Source organism: Canis lupus, chromosome 23 (genome assembly GCF_003254725.2).
Source record: "Canis lupus dingo isolate Sandy chromosome 23, ASM325472v2, whole genome shotgun sequence".
Taxonomy (NCBI): Eukaryota; Metazoa; Chordata; class Mammalia; order Carnivora; family Canidae; genus Canis; species Canis lupus.
Window position 1 is genome coordinate 915252 of NC_064265.1, and position 18399 is coordinate 933650.

An 18399-nucleotide genomic window follows, 5' to 3' on the forward strand; every position below is an offset into this window, starting at 1 on the left:
CAATGCCAAGATCAATCTCAGGTTATCCCAGAGCTGGTTGAGCAACAAGAAGGGAGCCACAGCAGGAAGTGGAAGACAATGGGACAGCCCGGCTGGTCCCTGGCCCCAGCAGGACCCGGATGCACTGGAAGCATCCAAGGAAAGCAGTGCCCCGAATCTAGTTGGAGACCCCAAGAAGAGGCCAGTCCCTGCAGCTAAAACTCCTAGAAGTTACCACAGGGCAGGTTCTGTCACCAGCAATAGAGAGAGTGATAAATAGGTATAAACATTCGAAAGTGCCCCCCAAGGAATGTCGATTTGCCTCCATTCCTCTGTGCGCTGCCCATTCTTGTGAAAACCTGAGCAGGATGAGCTTCAACTGAATGTAAGAAGCTTCCTGCCTTGTGATGAAGGACATGTTGCCCTGACATGGTGGCCTGACTCGGTGCCTATCCCCACCTCAGGAGGAGTGACCCAATGGCATGACTGACCTCATGCCGAGCCAAAGTGGGTTCGTCCTGGTTGCACAGTCTTTGGTGATGTGATTTTTACTGATTCAGTGTAAATCCCTTCACTCGAGGGGAAGGAAAGGAAGCCAGTGGTTTTCCTGACTTGTAGCACTAATGTGTTCTTTGTGCTCTTAGGTTTAAAAGTGCGGGTTTCTGTGTATTTTCACAACCAGATAAGTGAAGGTAGTTGTGTAACTAGAGATCCAGAGTGCACATGTAATGTCTCAGTGTGCGACGTCCGGCAGCATGTAGAAGAGCTCAGCACCTCTGGGTGCAGGTTTGGAGGGCACCTCCCCATCAGGGCTGTGGCTGAAAGTGCCCCAGGGTGTCCCTTGGGGCCTGAGGGCTTCTTGACTTCTGATTGCAGATGCTTATGCTCCCACTCCCCTGGGACTTTTACCCTTGGCTGCCTTCCAGAGGGTGCAAGTCTGGACCCCACAGACGGTACAGCTGGGCACTTCTTAGGATCTTGTTGGCCACCTGCATTTCCTGTTTTCTAAGCAAAAGGCCCAAAGAGAAAATAACAAACTTCATTCATGACCTGTGGGAGAAAGGGCGAGGAAGAGAAGAAGCCAGTCCCAAGAGATAAGTTTCCCAGCCCAAAGTGGGAGCAGGTGGACATCCTGTCTTCTGCAGGGGCCTGAATGGGAATGGCTGTTTGCAGACTAGGCCAGAGGGGCCAGCTCACAGGGTCAAACTTCCTTCTGTCCAGTGTCCAAACTTCCTTCTCCCTTGTAGTTCGGCCTTCAGGAGTGACAGAGGTGACATTGAGAGAGAGCTGCCTGTAGGCACCTGCCCTTGGAGCTCAATGGAGAGAAGCACCTCTTAGCCTAGTCCCGGGAGCCAGAATCGTCACTGCCCTGAAAGATGGCACCAGTTGGATTCTGTTCTGGCTGGAGGAGCCCCGGACTATGACATCATCGGTGCATCCCATGGCCTCATGGGAGATTATATTCACCTGTGCAAGCAGGATCCAGCATGAGCCAGCATGAGCCGTGGCTGCACTTTCATGAGGGGCACCCAGGAACAGATCCCGAGATGCCCCAAGGAGGCCTTCTGTCCTAGGAGGGGACTCTGAACAGACCAGATGTGAACAGGGCCATGAGGAAGAAGCCCAGAAGGTTTCAGCAGGAGGACACTATGAGCACATGAGACCTGCCTCCCCTCCAGCCTGGTGGCCTGCCTCAGCCCACAACACAGTAAGGATGTTGAGGAGATACAGCCCAGGCCCACCTGAGGTCAGGTCAGAGCTGCCCCACTGAGCAGTTCTCAAATTTCAGACCTTCAGAAACTGGTAGAGAAATCAGTGTTTATTCTTGTCTGAAGCCACAAAGTTGGGGATGAAGTGTTTCTCGGCAGTGGATGATGAACATAACCATCAGGAGAGAGCAGGCTGGTTGGGTGCCCAGATGCCAGAAAGCATCTCATCGGCAACAAAAAGCCTACAGGTCAGGTCCTCACAGCCAGATCATGGCTGATGCAAACATCTTATCAGCAGTGTAGCTGTAGCTGCTGCTTTCAGGGAAATAGATGGTTCACCCCAGTTAGATCATTTGGGGGGATTGATTTACAAAGGTGGCTGGCCTGGGGCCTCAAGGGACAGTGCAGTGACTGGGGCAGGTACATCAGAGCCACCACCACTCAGAGGCCCAGAGAGAGTAGGACAGAGCATTAGAACCTACAAGAGGTATCAGTTTTGGGGCCTTCATAAATGGTGAGCCCATCCCCTCCTCTAGTCTGATGGAGCTGCTGGACAGTACTCAGGGAGAAGCTGGGGACCAGAGAAGGAGCCAGGGCAGCTTCCTGGCCACAGGTAAGCCACGTGGAAGGAGCATGGGTCCAGAGGGCGAAGGGCAGGAGGCAATATCGGAGCCCCCACTGACCAGGCCTGCCTCAGTCCCATGGGCCCACTGCACAGATGGGAACACTGAGTCTCAGAGCCCTTCTTCCCCTTTTAAAATCAGTGGAGCATTTGATTTGAAGTAAAGTCACACACTGGTAGTATCCTGGACCCCACGATGGGAGGGCCTTGGTGGCAGGCCACCCCACTGTGGGAGGAGATGAGGCTAGGCAGGAAATGATCCAGGGTCAGAAAGCACACATGCCATGCTGCAGGCCATAGGGACCGACAGCAGGCACCGCCAGAGACCACATGAGCAAGTCTGCCATGGGCAGCATTTTGGAGAAAGTGGGAGAGGTACAGGCAAACCTAGGGCAGGATCCCCCAACAAGCCCAAGACTGCTCAAGTAAGCCATTTCAATGTCCAAGAACAAAGTGCATAAAGTGGATCAGCCTTCTGTTTCCTTTGGCACTCATTACCTGCCACAGCAGAAGGCATTTTCCTAGGAGGACAAACTAGGATTAGGGATGCGGCCCCCACCTGCAGGGCTTAATGGCCCTGCAAAAACAGGGGGAGCCCGATGCTGCCATTATTAGAAAGGAGGCTATCAGGAGGTAAAATACCAGCAAATTATAAACTCCTGGGAGCCACACACCAGTCAAGAGGAAATGAGGTTTGGAAATAACACCCTCCAAGGTAAAAACAAAACTATGAGGGCCCAGGGTGTGGGTGGCTTCTCTTCCTGCAAGCGTCCAGTTGTAGGAATCAAAACAGTGCCATGCACACCAGTCAGACAGGCCATCAGGACACAGCTCCCACAACCAAACATGAGGGTGGACCTCAGGTTGGCAGTACCCTGCAAGAGGCTGAGCTCACCCCCTGAGCTTCAACTCCCCCAATATCATTCTCTCTACCACGAGCCTGCTCACATGAAACAATGATTCTGTTGGAAAAAATGTGGGTCTCGAGGATGCTCTCCATGCCAGATCCAGGGCTGTCGTCCTGCGAAGCAAAGTCTCTCCCAGTTTGCCTGAACTGTCCCTATTCTGGTACAGAAGGTCCCAGGAACCCTCTTAGTCCTGAGCAAACCAGGACCGTTGGCCACCTTGCTCTCCATCTTGCCTGCACTTTGGAATCACCTGGGAGCATGAAAGGCACAGAAGCCAGGTCCCAAGCCAGAGCTTCTGACTTCCCTGGCCGGGGTGCCACCAGGGCACAGGAGTTCACAAAGCTCCCTGGCAGCTGGAATGTGCACCAGGTTTGGGGACTCCTGTTGCAGAGCTGTCTGATGTGGCACAGTTTAAGCTAACGATACCCACGGGCCATCCTGAGTGAGGGCTCTCAGCATGCCTACAGCATGCTCACTTACAAACCATGGGCCGCATGTGCAGACCAGGGTGTAGACAAGTCTATATTCCAAATTGGGACAAGCAAATAACATCTGCTTATTCCAGCCAAGAATCATCTGTGACATCCTCCTGTCCCTACCAGGAGTTGCCAGCTTGGCTGTTCCTTGATACCTCCTTTCCTCCTCGCCACAGCCCCCCACCCCAATGCAGCAGTCAGAGCAGCTGAGAACGTGGCTGCTTTGGGAATCCAGCAAGCATGGCTGACCCTCATCTCATAAAAACGCACATGCATACACAGTCTTGCTTTCAGTCTGAGGTCTCTGGACCCAGGACAACAACCCCTGCCCTCCTGCATAGCAAGAAGAGCCTGGACACATAGCCCAGAAGTTTTCAGGATGGAAATATTTCTCTGAGATTGCAGCCTCTCAGAAGGATGTACAACCTGCCTTGTAGCCACAGGATCCATTGTCTGCAACAAAGGATGTGCCGGACACCACCTTTGTTAGACCAGGATGCCTAGTCTGTGGAGCGCAAACAGCGTGGCTAGTTCCGGGAGCTTCTGCAAAATGCAGACATTGAATAGCATTGCTGAAAAGCAGCCTGATTATCAATGGAGATCTGTCTGTTTGATGTTTCTGACATATTCCAGTTGATAGCATCTCCAACCCAACACACTTCCTGCTGGAACAGTTGCCCTATAACCAAACAAAACGTTGATGGGGTTCTCTCAGCTTGGACCGTGAGAGTAAACTGTGGATTCCCCAGCAGACACTTCCGGCTCCTGAGGATGAGAGCGCTGGCACTGTGGGCTCAGAAGGCACCAGAGGGGAGGTCTGTGGAGTTGGGCCACAGCTTAGGTCAAGGCTGCCCCCTGCCACTACCTTCCTCACAGAGGCCTCCAGAGAACCAGGATCGTGCACCTGGGAGCATTTGAAGGGAGCTAATCTTGAACAGCCCACTCATCTGGTCATTCATCAAGTGTTCAGTGAGTTCCTCCATTCCTCCAGGCTCCAAGGCACACCTCATGGATGAAGCAGACAAGGACCTGCCTCTGGAGTTGAGCCAGGAAGGCAGCTACTCACATAGTTATAGAAATGGGTCAGCTCCAATGCACAGGCCAGTTGGGACAAAGGCGCTCCGGGCGGGGCCCATGTTCAGGGGGAAGGAGTGCCCAATGTGCCCTGACTTCTTCTCTGCACATCTGTGTCCTCTCCTGCAACAGGGCCCAGGGTGGTGATAATGCCAGAGAGCAGCAAAACCCATTCCGATGGAGGGTGGCCACCCGGCTAAGGAAGGGCATTTCCAGTGAATGATGTTATGGGACACCGGAGTGTTTGGGAGTACTGCTAGATAAAACGAAATGCAGCTAATTAAGGCTTAATTAATTAATTGGTATTGTCCTAGGAGGCTTCCCATTCTGCATTCCCTGAGCTCTGTTTCATCAAGAACTGCCGGCAGTGATCTCCCAAGCTCCCTTCCAAACCAGAAAATTAGAAGAGGAAAGCAAAAATTGACCTCCAGCATCCAGCAGGTAGAGAAAGAGAGGCCACCAAGTAGACCAAGGTGCCTTCTCAGCCCGACACGGAGCTCCATAGCTCATCAATCAGGGCCAGGACTGTGGAGGGTGGAAGTTCATTTCACGAGTTACCTCTGAGTCTGACCCGTTGTGATCCATTGCAGATGAGGTGGCATATTTTAGTTTGAGTAACCAACACACTGTCTCTCATACCAGCCTTCACAGTGCAGAAATACCACTGATGACATGTGGAGATGCGACCCGGTGAAAAACGGGCTTTCTGGAGATGGGCCAGAGAATGAGTTAGGCTATCTACCTGGGGAGTGGGTTCTGCCTTTATCCTGACCATAAAGAAGCCCCAGCCAGCTTGGGGTTAGCTCTCCACAGCCTCACTTGACCCTCCCAGGGGTTAGGGTCCATGGTAGCCTCCACTCCCATCAGCCAAATTCTCCATTTTACTCAGCTGATCTCTTCAGGATGGTTACAGCTGAAGCACTTGGTGGTTCCTACACTCTTGTGTCACATTTTGAGTCTCACTTGTGGAGGAGGACAACAGAGGAAGGGATTGAGGGTGGGTATATGGGGTCTGCTACAAAATACCCTACCAGACACTTTGTCCCAAACCTCTATGTGCCTATCCACCTTGTGACCCCAAGAAACATGAATCTTATCAAAGCAACTACCAACTGAGTGAACAAAAATATGGGTATTGGTCTTATTTCAAATATTTTATTGATGGCTGACTTCTATCCACTCCAGCTATGGTGAGGAAGGACGTAGTTAGGAATGCATGATCCCATCCAGTGGAAGTGTTAGGTGTCCTGCAACCGACTTAATGATCTTATGCCATAGTTTCTTCTCTGGGAAGTGAGAACTAGACTTTCCTTCCCCACACTCCTACTATGTAAAGATTAAATCAGGTAAGTGTGAACATATTTTTGTTTTAATTCAGTGTTATTCAAATGAAAGAAAGTATCATCCTTCGGTAGAAATGAGAATGTAATATCTGTTCTGTCCCTCACATCCTGATGCCCAGGGTCCTGGGCCCCACATTGGTGATGGAGCACTGCCAGCCACGGGTATTCCTGGGGGCTCTTTCCTTTTTTATTTTTTAAAGATTTTATTCATTTATTTATTTATTCATGAGAGTAACAGACAGAAAAAGAGGCAGAGACACGGGCAGAGCGAGAAGCAGGCTCCATGCAGGGAGCCCGACCTGGGACTCGATCCTGGGTCCCCAGGATCCCGCCCTGGGCCGAAGGCAGCGCTAAACCACTAAGCCACCCGGGCTGCCCCCTTTCCTTTTTTTAAGCTTTGACTGCCTTGCAGTGCAGGGGAGCAATAGCCCCCGCATTTCCTCTTCACCAGTTACAGAACCGCCGCCACCACAGCTGGGAGCATGCCCAGTTACCTCCTAATGAGTCCTCCCTCTCTGGTGTCAGCTAAGTTGGAGGCTGGCAGGGCGCCAGAGGTGAGCACTACGCTCACTGCATTTGCTTCCACTTGCTCATTTTGACTTCCTTCTCTCCTCCCTCCTTTCTCTCCAATAGACCAACAAAGCCGTAGCCAAGGGGGACTTCCACCAAGCCAGCACGAGCTCCCGGCGGGCCCTGTTCCTGGCTGTGCTGTCCATCACCATCGGGACCGGCATCTACGTGGGCGTGGCCGTGGCCCTCATCGCCTACCTCTCCAAGAACAACCACCTATGAGCTTCATCCAGGCGCATAGGGAAAGAACCTGGGGCCAGTCCTACACAGATGCAGAGAAGGCAGGGCTGGCAAGGGGTGGACACACAGGTAGACACACCTGTGCGATGCTGTACACTATAAGTTATTGCCAAACAACTCCATAAAGCCCTGGGATTTTCTACCCATGGATTTCTTTTGTTTTTATCCCTTAATTTCATTTTCACAGCACTGTGTAGAGCACGAGGCAGATGAGCACTGCTGACCCGTCCAAAGGGAAGCTCCAAAGATCCTGACCTGCAAGGCTGTCTCTGGATGGATTCTGGTGGATTCATGACAGTGCAGCTCTCTCTGCAGCTGCCAGTGCCTGGGATGCCATAGCATTAGCAATATATAAACAGTACAAATGTGTTTATTTTTTATGAAATATGGTGCAATAGGCAGAGGGCAGGGGACACGTCACTTCTGTCTGTGGCCCTGCTGGACTCCTCCGGCATTTCCCCCGTCCATGAACCTTCCCTGCAGGAAGAAAAGGGGGCTGGCAGGAAGAGAGAAAAAACTGCTGGCAGGATTCCCAGCTGTCATTGGTCTTCAGAAGGGTCCAGCCCTGAGAATGCAATGCCAGGATAGCATTGGGCCTGCCCCAGGCCCAGCAGACACTCCCTCCATGCTGCCCCCAGCCTAGGAACATCAGGCCTCCTTTGGAACGTGTCCAAACTCAGCAGCCATCACGCAGCAATATGCAGTCTTGGGGCCTACTTGATCTAGGGCAGGGGGCAGGCCGCAGCCCCTCCCAAAACCCCTCCTGAAAGGACCGAGGTTCACTCCAAGAACTGTAGGCAAAGGAGCTGTGGACACCGTCTCAGCATAAAGATGCCTGTGTTGACACTCACGCTGGTAATAAGCAGTGACACCAGTGATCTTGAAAAGGAAATGAACCTTCCCTGTCAACTAAATGAATAGCTATTTTCTTGTCATTTTTTTAAGTGCAACTACTGCTTCATGCTGCTTAAGTTATCAGACGAATGCTGAGAAATAAGTAATCAGACATTTTAATACCATTACACTGCTGTTTTATGAGTGTTCATTATTTAACAAAAATTATCTTTTAGCTTTCTTGCTTAAGACTTTTTTTTTCTGATGAATATCCACTCTTGGGTTTCATTTCTCTTTTTCACTTATTTTAAATAACCACAGAGCTACCCAGGACTCAGCTGGTGGAAGAGTAGGCAGGTCCCCTAAGATGAGGGTCATGACACCCCTGGTTGCTTAAGTTTTCACCTTGGACATTCTTAGTATCTTTATCCTACTAATAATATTAAGGGATTCAGAGACAGTGATTCATCCACGACAATAGCTCCCTGCTACCTGGATCCTGGCCTCAGAAATCCTGATGTCACTGACCAGAGCTACTGCCTGGTGGTTCCAGTGCTCAGCATAAGTCAGAAATCACTGTCCTGGGATGTCCTGGAATAAGGACTCATGCTTGGTCTCCTGCACCTGTCCCTCTCCCCCTTGACCTGAAATGCTTAATATTCTGAAAGTTTTTAGCACTGCCTTCCTGGGCCAATTCCAAGATCCATCTAGCATTATGTCTCTAGTGAATGTTCCAGAAATATATTTTAAGACTCAACTCAATGAAGAATATATGGAAGAAGCCCAAACCTCCCTGTAAGAGTCAGAGTGACCTGGTGATAGAACACATGGATTGGGATCAAGCCCTCTGTGTGATCCATACAAGTGCACATCTCTGAATCTCATCTCTAGCCCACTTCTGAGGACTGCTGGTGAATTCACGGGCATAGGCCAATGCCTGGCCCAGGTTGGTGTACTGGAGATGGGGTGGCCATAGTGGTTCTCAGTATCCTGAATAGCTCATTCTGTCACTTGTTTGCATCCTCCCATCTTTTCTGCCCAGTATCTCAGGGTGTATTCATTGTGAGCGGCCTTATGCAAAATGGCCTTTGTATTTCTCCTAAATCAGTCCATTTTAAGTTCAAGAAGTGCCCAAAGTTCCATATCTTTGCATTTGGTTAAGAAGTAGAGTCCACACCGGATGTCTTCCCCACCACCGTCATGGGTGCGCAGGTGCTCTGCCTCCCACTAGACCACCTTCCCATCTTCTCTTAGCCCCCTGTCTTTCCACATGGAAAAGCTTTAGGCTAAAAGGACTCAGGCCTCCCTGTACTTCCTCAGTTTCTGTGAAGTCTTCCCCAAGAACCAGCACAAGACCACACAATGCAGATGGCCCTGGGGTTAGGGTGCTAGGATCAAGGCCAAACCAGCCAGAGGACAACTGAATGAGCATGTGTGGCCTTGAAGCTCCTGTGACAGGGAGACCCGCCGTGGCCCCATCCTACAACGGGCTTGGCATTGGTGTTGCAGGAGTGGTTGCATGCCATCCTTGGTGGCTCTATTGGTGACTGCTGCTTAGCACTGCAACCTTCTTGGTGTGGCGGGAAATGTGAGTACCTTTCTAGACTCACATTTCCCTAGTTGGTGTAGCCACCACAGAAGAGGCACTGTCCTCTCCAAGCCCTGCACTGGGCACTGGACCCACAGCAGCTCACGTAGTCCCACAAACCCTGGCAGGCAGGCAGCAGAACTGAGGTTCGGAGAAGGGAGCTCAGCCAGCACCATGTAAGTGGCAGCTGTAGAGCAAAGATGGGAGGCCCAGCCTGGCACCGCCCGCACACACACAGGTAGGACCTGCCAGCTCGCCCCTGGCTGCAGATGAAGTTCCCCCCATAGCAACTCCCTGCAATCTTGCAAAAACTCTTTACTACAATAATCTTATAAGTCATTCTCCCCAAAAATCACATGCCGGGGAAATAGCAAAGTCAAGATGCAACCCTGACCATCACATCCGAAGCCCACTCGGCTTCCTCTTAAAAACCACACTGCCTCGGCTGTGGCTCTACCAAGCAAGAACAATCTCATCTGGGCATACACCACATTGTTTGTGAGCCGAGACTCTTTGGAACTTAAAAGGGAGTTTGGTTTTTGTTTCACAGCATCATCTTTGCCAGAGGGTGGTGGGATCGAGTGGGGGTGTGACAGGAACTGAGGTGACTTCCCGGGAGAAGAAAACCTTGGTACAGGTGGTTAGAGCAGGTCCTCTTCCTCTACACATCTCCCTCCCGCATCCTTAGAGACATCCCCAGACTGCCTATCTCACCTCCCTTAAGCCCCCCTCTGCCCCTGCTTCACTGGGCAACCCTGTATTCATCAGGTGTCCTGGCTTCACCAACGATCTCCACTTCAACAGGTGTCCCTACCTGACCAGATTGTCCAGCTTTCCCCAGGAAATGATGGTAGCTCCCAAGGAGGACTTGGCGGGAGAGGCTGCATCTGGCCATCACTGTGCCCTCAGCTGCTGCCCAAGATGTCACAGTCAGGCCACACAGCTCTAACTAGGAAACAGGACCAGACACTCCAGAAGCTGGGACAGGACATTCCTCACACCCAGCCAGTCACCACGTACCTCTTGAGATGTTAGAGGAAATCTCATTCAGAGCAGCCTCTGGCTTTAAAATGCATCAGCCTGTTTGCCAATAGCTGCTATCACTCCAGGATACAGATGCCAAATGGTTACAGCAGCTGAGTCCCAGGCCAATGCTGCTTTTCAGGGCCTCTGTCCTTGCTTTTGAAGTTTTATAGGGTCTCTTAGGGGCCCCTTGTGGAGTGGCTTGAGCACCAGCCCTTATGAGGACGGTTCATACTCCTCAAAGTTCACCTGTATTCGTTGTCATGGGTGTTGACCTCTGGTGACCCAATAAACCGTTAAGTGTAAAATTCAGATCCTGAGCTGAGGCTGCCCTCTCGGAAAATGCAGCTGTCCCATCTCTTCCCTAGAGGCCACATTCACACCTGTGTTTTGCCTTTGATGTTGGGAGCCTCAGATAGAACCCCAAGTGGAAAGACACTGTGGCTGTGATGTCCCCTCTGTCATGACCTCTTGAAAGCCCTTCCCTGGTCTTCAGGATGGGCTGTAATGCCCAAGGAGTGGTGACCTCATTCCCCTGGGGCTCTCATCTGAAGATTCTGCTCAACCTAGCAAAGCAGTGTAGACACCAAACCCACAGATGCTTGGGGCCTGCAGACTGCTGGCTCCCTGCCAGACAAGCGTGTAAAACTGAATAATCAATTTGTTGTCTTGTTGAGCCCCATAGCAAGGGTCAAAGCTCCACATGGGTGAGGAGGGAAGGGCGGGAACTGTTCGTCCTGTGCTCAGGGTACAGCAGGCGTCCGTGGGCCAGCAGCTGCCCTGTGCTGCAGGGATAACAGAGGGGGCATGGCTCACAGCAGCCTCTGAACACACTCCAGGGAAATGAGAAGGGTGGTGAGTACAGCGGCCTGACACAGCAGGGCATGGTGACCAGGGGGAGTAGAGCGCCACACGGGCCTGAGTAGTAGAGAGTACATCTAGGTCAGGGGTAGGTGCTTGGGGGCCCAAGAAATTTGCCCAAATCCACCAGGTGGAAAAGACAGGGCAGCTGGCTCATCATTGGGGCAATAGAGCAGAATGTGGGTGCCTCTGGGAGAAGCACCAGACCGGAGACATTCCCAGGGCTTTCCAAAGGCAGTGCTGAGAGGCACAAGGCATGGTCTGACACGTTTCAGCTCATCTGCCTTCACTGACTATGACATCAGTCCTGTGACTGCTCTGGTCTACAGGCCATGGTCCTCACTGCCACTCCACCAGGCCCCAACGTGCAGGGGCCACTGAGGCAGATCAGGCTCTGGACTTGGAGATGACTGTCCCTTGAACCAAGCACAGCCATCACTTCCCTCTGCCACCCAGATACCCTTTCTTCTAGCACACAGTGAGTTCAGAGCTGTGCTTACCCAGACCAATGAGACAGGCTCATCTGTCTCAATTCAGCACCCAGTCATGTGCCTGACTGGCCAGGAGGAATTGATGGAAGGCAAGGCATTCTGTGAGTGGCTGGTCAAGTGCCAGGGAGTGCATCCACTGCATCCCTATGGATTCTAGGGGACAGTGCCTGGTTTTCCACTGAAATCAGATCACTTGGGGCCAATTTGAAAGGTAGATAGTAGATGATAGATAGATGATGATGATGATGATAGATAGATAGATAGATAGATAGATAGATAGATGATAGATAAAATGTTACTACATCTTCGAGAGAGGGAGGACTCAAGACATCATGGGGCCACACCACATATAGCTCTTCATTCTCTCAGGCTGCTGGCTATGACACCTCATGTCACCTAATCCAGTTTATGACTCAGCTGAAAAACAGTGATGTGGGTCTGTTGTCTGTCTACACCAGAGAATCCATACATAGATTCAAACTATTTTATTAAGCTAATCAAGATGTGTAGATTGTATAAAACGGGGAATAGTTATCATTCTGCTGGGTACCTTGAAGCAGTTCTTTCTATTTCAATTACTTTCTCAAGAGGTCCTTGTGCATTGGAAGCAAGAGGTGGTCACTGTCCAGCAATGGTGTCTGATTTAGAAACAGAAATCAGGCCACTCCAGAATCCCTCACCCTTCATTTCTGTCCTCAGTGGAATTAAGTGTGGAGGTCCTCAGGTGACGTTCCCCTCCTTATCATCCCCGAATAGATGCAGCAATTCAAGTGACCCGGATCAATCTCCATCTAGCATCTTGTGCATTCTCAGATAATAGGTCTTTTTAAAATAACACGGACCTTAAATTCAGAGAGGGTGTTGCAAATGGATCCAGCTTCATATTCAAAGCAGCCCTGTTCCAGGCCCGACATGATGCAGAAACTGAGCTCAGAAGGCTATCATCCCCAACATCTCTGGCGAGAAAGGAACACAACCTGGACTTGGGCTCAGCCAAGCAGCGCCAGGCCCAACACCCTCCCTGCCACAACCGGGAGATTGCAGGGCTCTGCTAGAGCCTCCCTGGAGCCTGGGCAAGGAGGTGCCTGGCCTGGGGATCTGATACACTTACCAGAAGCTGGAAAAGCCAGGCAGAGTGGAAGCTGGAGCCAGTGTGGCTTTTCAGACCAGAGAGGGAACCTCTCCTAACCCGAGGCCCAGGGCTGTCAGAGGTCAATTCACAGGGAAGTAGGGACGGCAGTGGATGAGGCCAGAGACACACAGGCTGAAGAAAGTGAAGCCAGGACCCTGACCACCTACCATGGGCACAGAGCTGGTCCAGGTCTGGCAGCAAGTGAGTGAACAAAACAAGGACAGTTCCCCTGCCCCCACCCCATGGGGACATCTGTAATGTCTGAAGATATTTTTGACTGTCACCAGTGCCCATGTAGTGGGTAGAGGCCAGGAGTGCGGCAAACATCTTGGAATGCACAGGACCGTCCCCACAGCAGAGAGTCAGCTAGCCCCAAGCATCAGCAGGGCTGAGAACCCTGCACTCCATTATTCCCTTCAGTCACCAGCAGCATAAACATTTGGAAAAACCAAGTCTGTGTTAGCCACCACTCAGGTGGAGCACCGACCAGCCACGTGAGCTTGGAATCCCTCACTGAACAGCCACACTTCACTAGCAACCCCTTCTCAGAGTCACACTAGGACTTTTACACAGGAAAGGCAGGTGGGGAGAAATAGGCAGGTGCCCCTGCTTCTTGGAAGGGGCCTCCTGAGTCTAACCTCAAAGCAGCTGCCCAGCCACCCACCCACCTGCTTCTATCAGCCCCTGTCAGCCCTAGTGAAACAGTCACAGGACAACGATAGCACCCTCCCACTTCACAGGACTTGGGGTTGGCAAAGGAAGCTTTGCTGCCCACTCAATCTCTGAGTCCCATAGCCATCCTCTGCTTCTGAAGAGGCCGAGGGCCCATTGCGGGGAGAAGGGGTCAAGGTTCTACATGGAGGGGACTTGACTCCATTCAGCATGGTCAGTTTGGGGTAAAGAGAACTCAGGTCTCCTCACTGGTGGCCAAGCTTCCTTCCCCTGCTGCTCTGCCACAGTGTGGGCCAGGAGGCAGTCATGCAGACCAGGTATACTGTCATTTCTGTGACACGGATCCAGGTGCCATTAGGGACCCACATGCCTCCACTGCTCAGCTCACAGATCCACATGGCTAGAGCTGGTCACAGAAAGGGTGCCATCTGTTCTCAGTGACGAAGGAGAGGACCAAGTTTGAAAACGGAGGTTGGACGAAGTTCAGAGGAGCCATGGGGAGCTGTGGGCTTTAACTTCATGATCCAGAGGATTCACCCATTCAGAACCCTTAGACACAGCTTTGGAGCAGAACCAGAGGTTCAATCCCTTGGGGAAGCCTCGTTCAAGTCAGGGCAGAGCCACAGGCATTTGCTGAGCACCCTACTATGTACAAAGGCTGTGATGGGCCCTCAGGTGACAAAGACATAAAGGGATCATGTCTGGGGAAGCACACCGCCTCACAGAGGCCGCACAGGAGCAGAAGCCAAGACTGGGTACCAGTGCCCAAGGACATGGGCTACAGGATGGGGTGGGGCAAAGTCCAGGCTGAAGAGCACCTGAATCCAAAAGCCTGTGGCAGTGGGGGTGCTTCTCAGGCCTGGGGCAGCAACCTCAGTGAAGACCCACCTTTTCGTGCCGCCTTCCTGGCAGCTCGCTCCTGCACCTGCAGCGTACACTGTTCATGAAGGTAGCACTTGGCCCACAGCACACCGTCACTGACGCCCATGGGAGTGCTGGATTTCCCTGCTCCTGCCCAGCCTCGTACGCAAGATGGAGACGTTCTCCAAGCCTAACGGTATTCTCATCTGCTCATCAGATGGTCACGATGCACATCTGTTTGTGGTGGGCATGGCCAAAGGCTGAGGCCTTGTTTCCTACAGACTAAGAACGCCACCTGCAAAGAATAATCTGGAGGCTGAAGAATTGGTTTGGGTTGTCCCTCTCTAGTCAAGAGTAACACATCAGTCCAAGCACAAGGGAGCTGGCACACTGAGGTTGGCACACACAAGGGATTAAAGAGAGCAGGGCATCTGCCAGTCACCACGCTCTCGGGACATGCCTTCTGTCCATGCCAGGGGCTAGGTGCTGCATACTGTTGTGACCCCCATATCCTGGCAGGAAGACCAAGACTTAAAGAGGGAAGAATTTGTCCCAAGTCACACAAATAACAAAAACCTGAATTATGCTATAGTTATACCTGAATCCAAGGTTCATGGCCTTCGCTGCCTCAAGACAGTGCTTTACGGTTTAATCCAGTTTGTTTGCCACTGGTGCTCAGGAGAAACAGAGGGTGGCCTTTCTAGTTTTTCATCAGTATCAAGTGTTGAATGCAAAGTCCCAGGACCAAGAAGGTCTGGCATGCTCTCTTCACTGCCCTGGCCTGAGATTTCTGGTCCCTTCCCCTTCCTTGGATAGAATCGATCCTATTTTCTTTTGAGCCTGGGAAAATCAAACCCATGTCCCCACTTCCCTGTAAGATGTAGTGGCCCTAGGGAAGGAGGAAGGCTGTGCCCTTAAGGCCAACACATGTTCCATGGGTAGTAGACACCATCGTGCGCTCCTTCTCTCTGAAATCCCATCTCAACCCTTCCTGGTGGTTGCAGTTTCTTCATTCCCACCATACAGATAGGGAAATAGGGGGTCTGAGGACCAGGACCTTGCCTGTACAACAGAGCTGATCCACAGAAGGCCAGAGCCAGGGTTCAGATGGGAGGCCTGTTTCCTCCCCAGTGACATCTCTGCTTGTGCATCAGTTCATCAGTTAGAGAACAGAGCCTGGGCACCTCTGGGGGCCCTGCCTGGGCAGGAGCGGAGGTAAGGATCCACAGAAGGCATGGAAGCCCTAGAGGAATAAGACGTCACTGAGAACGTGTGCACCAGGCTGAAATCCTGCACCTGGGACAGCGACTGTATTCCTGAAGAGTCACAGCCTATACTGGTGTGCTAGGACCACAGGCACAAAGCCCCGCACACGGGATGGCAGCAAAGCAGACACTGCTCCTCACACATCTAGAGGGTGAAGTCCAGAATCAAGAAGCCAGCAGGGCTGTTTCTTCTGAGACCTCTGCCCTTGCCTTGCCGATGGCTGCCTTCTCCCTCGGTCTCCATCTGCTCTGCCTCCTGTACGTGTCTGTGTCCTCATCTCCCCTTTTTATAAGGACACCAATCATATAAGGACACCAGCCCACCCTAAGGACCTCATTTTAACTTATTTACCTCCCTAACGGCCTTATCTCCACACTTAGCCACATTCTGAGGTAATGGGGGCCAGGGTTTCAGCACATGGACATGAGGGAGACACAGTTGAGCCCATACACCACCAAAGCCTGTGCACCTTCCATCCCTGTGACCGCCGCCCTGCGGCCACACACTGCCCATAGTCATCCCGGCCTCCTCACTGCTCCGCCCCTCCACCCCAGCCTCAGCCCCAGCCATGTCTCCCCTTCTGTCCACCTGCACCTGTAGGTCTCAACCAAATCTGTGTTTGATGGCCAACAGGCTCAAGCTTCCCACGTGCTCAGTATCCCAGACACTGCTGTCCCCACAACAGGAAACCTAGCTTGGACCTGCGTGGGATCCTGACGAGGCTGTGTGACTGAGCCAGGCCCCCCCGGGATCCTGCGGGCAGAGGAAGCATCAGCATCTGAGACAAGAAGGAGCCAGGTTTGACTCATGACAGCAATGAAGCTCCCAAGGAAACAGACAGTTCTCACTGGGCCTGCCTTTGTCCAGCCACTGCTGAGCCCCATCAGATGGGGGCTCCCAGGAAAACTCCAAGGGCCCGGCCTGGGGCTCTTCTTGCCTCAGTGTGGAGCCCCTTGGGTCAGGTGGGAATAGTGGGGCCCGCCAGGACACAAGTGAAAGAAGCCTGGACATGGGTCCCCGCCCCAAGGGGGGCAGAAAGGGAAATTGGAAAGGATGGCTACCTGCAAGTGCTGACACAGGGAGGTGGCTCTGAGGAATCCCCGGAAATACTTGGCAGGCCAAACTTTTGGTTTAGCTCCTGAGGGTAGGAGCCAACCCTCCTTCAACAGCTCTGCTAAGACCCTGGCTGCCTGCTGTGGGAATGAGAGCTGTGGCCACAGAATTCCCCAGACAGCCCCAGCCAAGGGCTGAGTCAGGTGGTGGGACAGGGCCTGGCCATTTCCATCCGGCACCCGTGCCCCCAGTGAGCATTTGACTTGGCCACGGGCGCCCAATGGCCGTGCAGTCCAGCCTCCTCTGTCATTCACACACAAACATTCACTCCCCAGTAAACATCTTTACCCCCCATCTTAGGATTGCTTCCAGGAGAACCTAGCTGGCAACAGTCCCTGCTGGTGAATTCTGGGAAACAAGAACACAGATGTACAAAGTTGATGCCCAGAGAAGTGAAAAGATACACCGAGAATTCATGAGCCATTAGAGACTAATCACTGGTGCCTCCCTCTTCCCACCATCACACTCATAAGCCACACGGCTCTCTGTGAAGTGTCCTCCTATCCCCAACTCACCCCAACCTCCCCTCTTCCCACAGATGAGATCAGGCCCCCGTGGTGACAGCTCCAGGACTCACAGCCACAGGGTGCCCCGCCTCCCCTGGGCTCTGCCCCAGGGGCTGGCAGTGTTCGGCCCTCATTCCGAGTGAGACAGACCTGACAGACTGAGCAAGTCCACACAGACTCCACAGCACAGTGCAAACTTCTGTTTCTCTCCATCCACAAAAGGCAGTAGCCACTGTTAGCGCGAAGCAAAGAAAAGGTGTAGCTACTGTTCAGTGTAATGTTTGCTGAACCACGGTTTGCAGAGCCATGGAATGTTTCATTCTGTGTTTCCTCGTGCAGTTAAACTTCCTCGATTTTCACTGGCTTATCAATGTAAAAGAGATCCCCCTCTGGACTAAAACCCAGCTCGGCTGTCCTGGGAGCAGGACTGGATTACAGTGGTGCAGCCGGAAAAACTCTCATCATTTCTGAGTTGTGTGTCAAAGAGAAATATAAATATGCTTGTCAGTCAAAAGTTGCTTTAAAATCAAAAGCAAATTTGATTCCGTGCACAATGAACCAGATCCCCCAGCCACAGCTGAGCCACAGAGCCTGAAGGATGGATCTTGAGGAATGTGCTACAGCAAAGAGGCCATGAGCAAGTGGACTGCACTGGGCTCTGCTTCCCACACCTACTCAGCAGCCCCTGAGCATTTTCTGCACCCTAATCAAGAAACTTCAGATATGAGGAGCCCCCTGAGCCCTGCCCACTCTACCCCCACAAATTGTGGCTTTCCCTTAGCAACCAATAGGGGCCCTCCAGACCCAAACTTCCAGTAGAGATCTCATGCCATGGTTCATATTTCATAAGACAAGGTTTTGCACCAGCCTACACAGCACTCTGGGCACCACTGCCCTGGGATGTCAAAGGTCAACTCAGAATTCTCCCCACACTCCCCTCCCCCAGAGGTAAGCAACTAGGAGGTATCTGGTGGTGGTCCAGGCATGCTGGCCTCTGTGACAGCTGAAGCATCACACACAGGTGTGGAAGGAGCCCTTACAGGAGCCAGAGCTGCTAATTAAGCTGATCACAATGACAACCTCCCAAAAGCACCAGGACTTCATGGCCAAGCCTGTCGGGGAAAAGCAAAT

General features: G+C 52.1%; 2 protein-coding genes across 5 annotated transcripts in view; one reads left to right on the forward strand and one right to left on the reverse strand.

Annotated features, from left to right (window-relative positions):
• The window catches only part of SYNDIG1 (synapse differentiation inducing 1), a 188225-nt gene extending 181162 nt beyond the window's left edge, over positions 1-7063 (forward strand). For 3 of the 4 annotated variants that reach the window (XM_025461523.3, XM_035704815.2, XM_025461522.3), the window contains exon 4: positions 6745-7063. In XM_025461523.3, coding sequence (XP_025317308.1) covers positions 6745-6903 — 159 coding nt within the window. In that variant the 3' untranslated portion in view covers positions 6904-7063. The remainder of the gene's footprint in view (positions 1-6744) is intronic. The other variant, XR_007405326.1, reaches the window with a different exon arrangement.
• Positions 1-18399, reverse strand: part of LOC112668863 (cystatin-9-like) — a 1128704-nt gene that overhangs the window by 865420 nt on the left and 244885 nt on the right. The window lies entirely within an intron of this gene.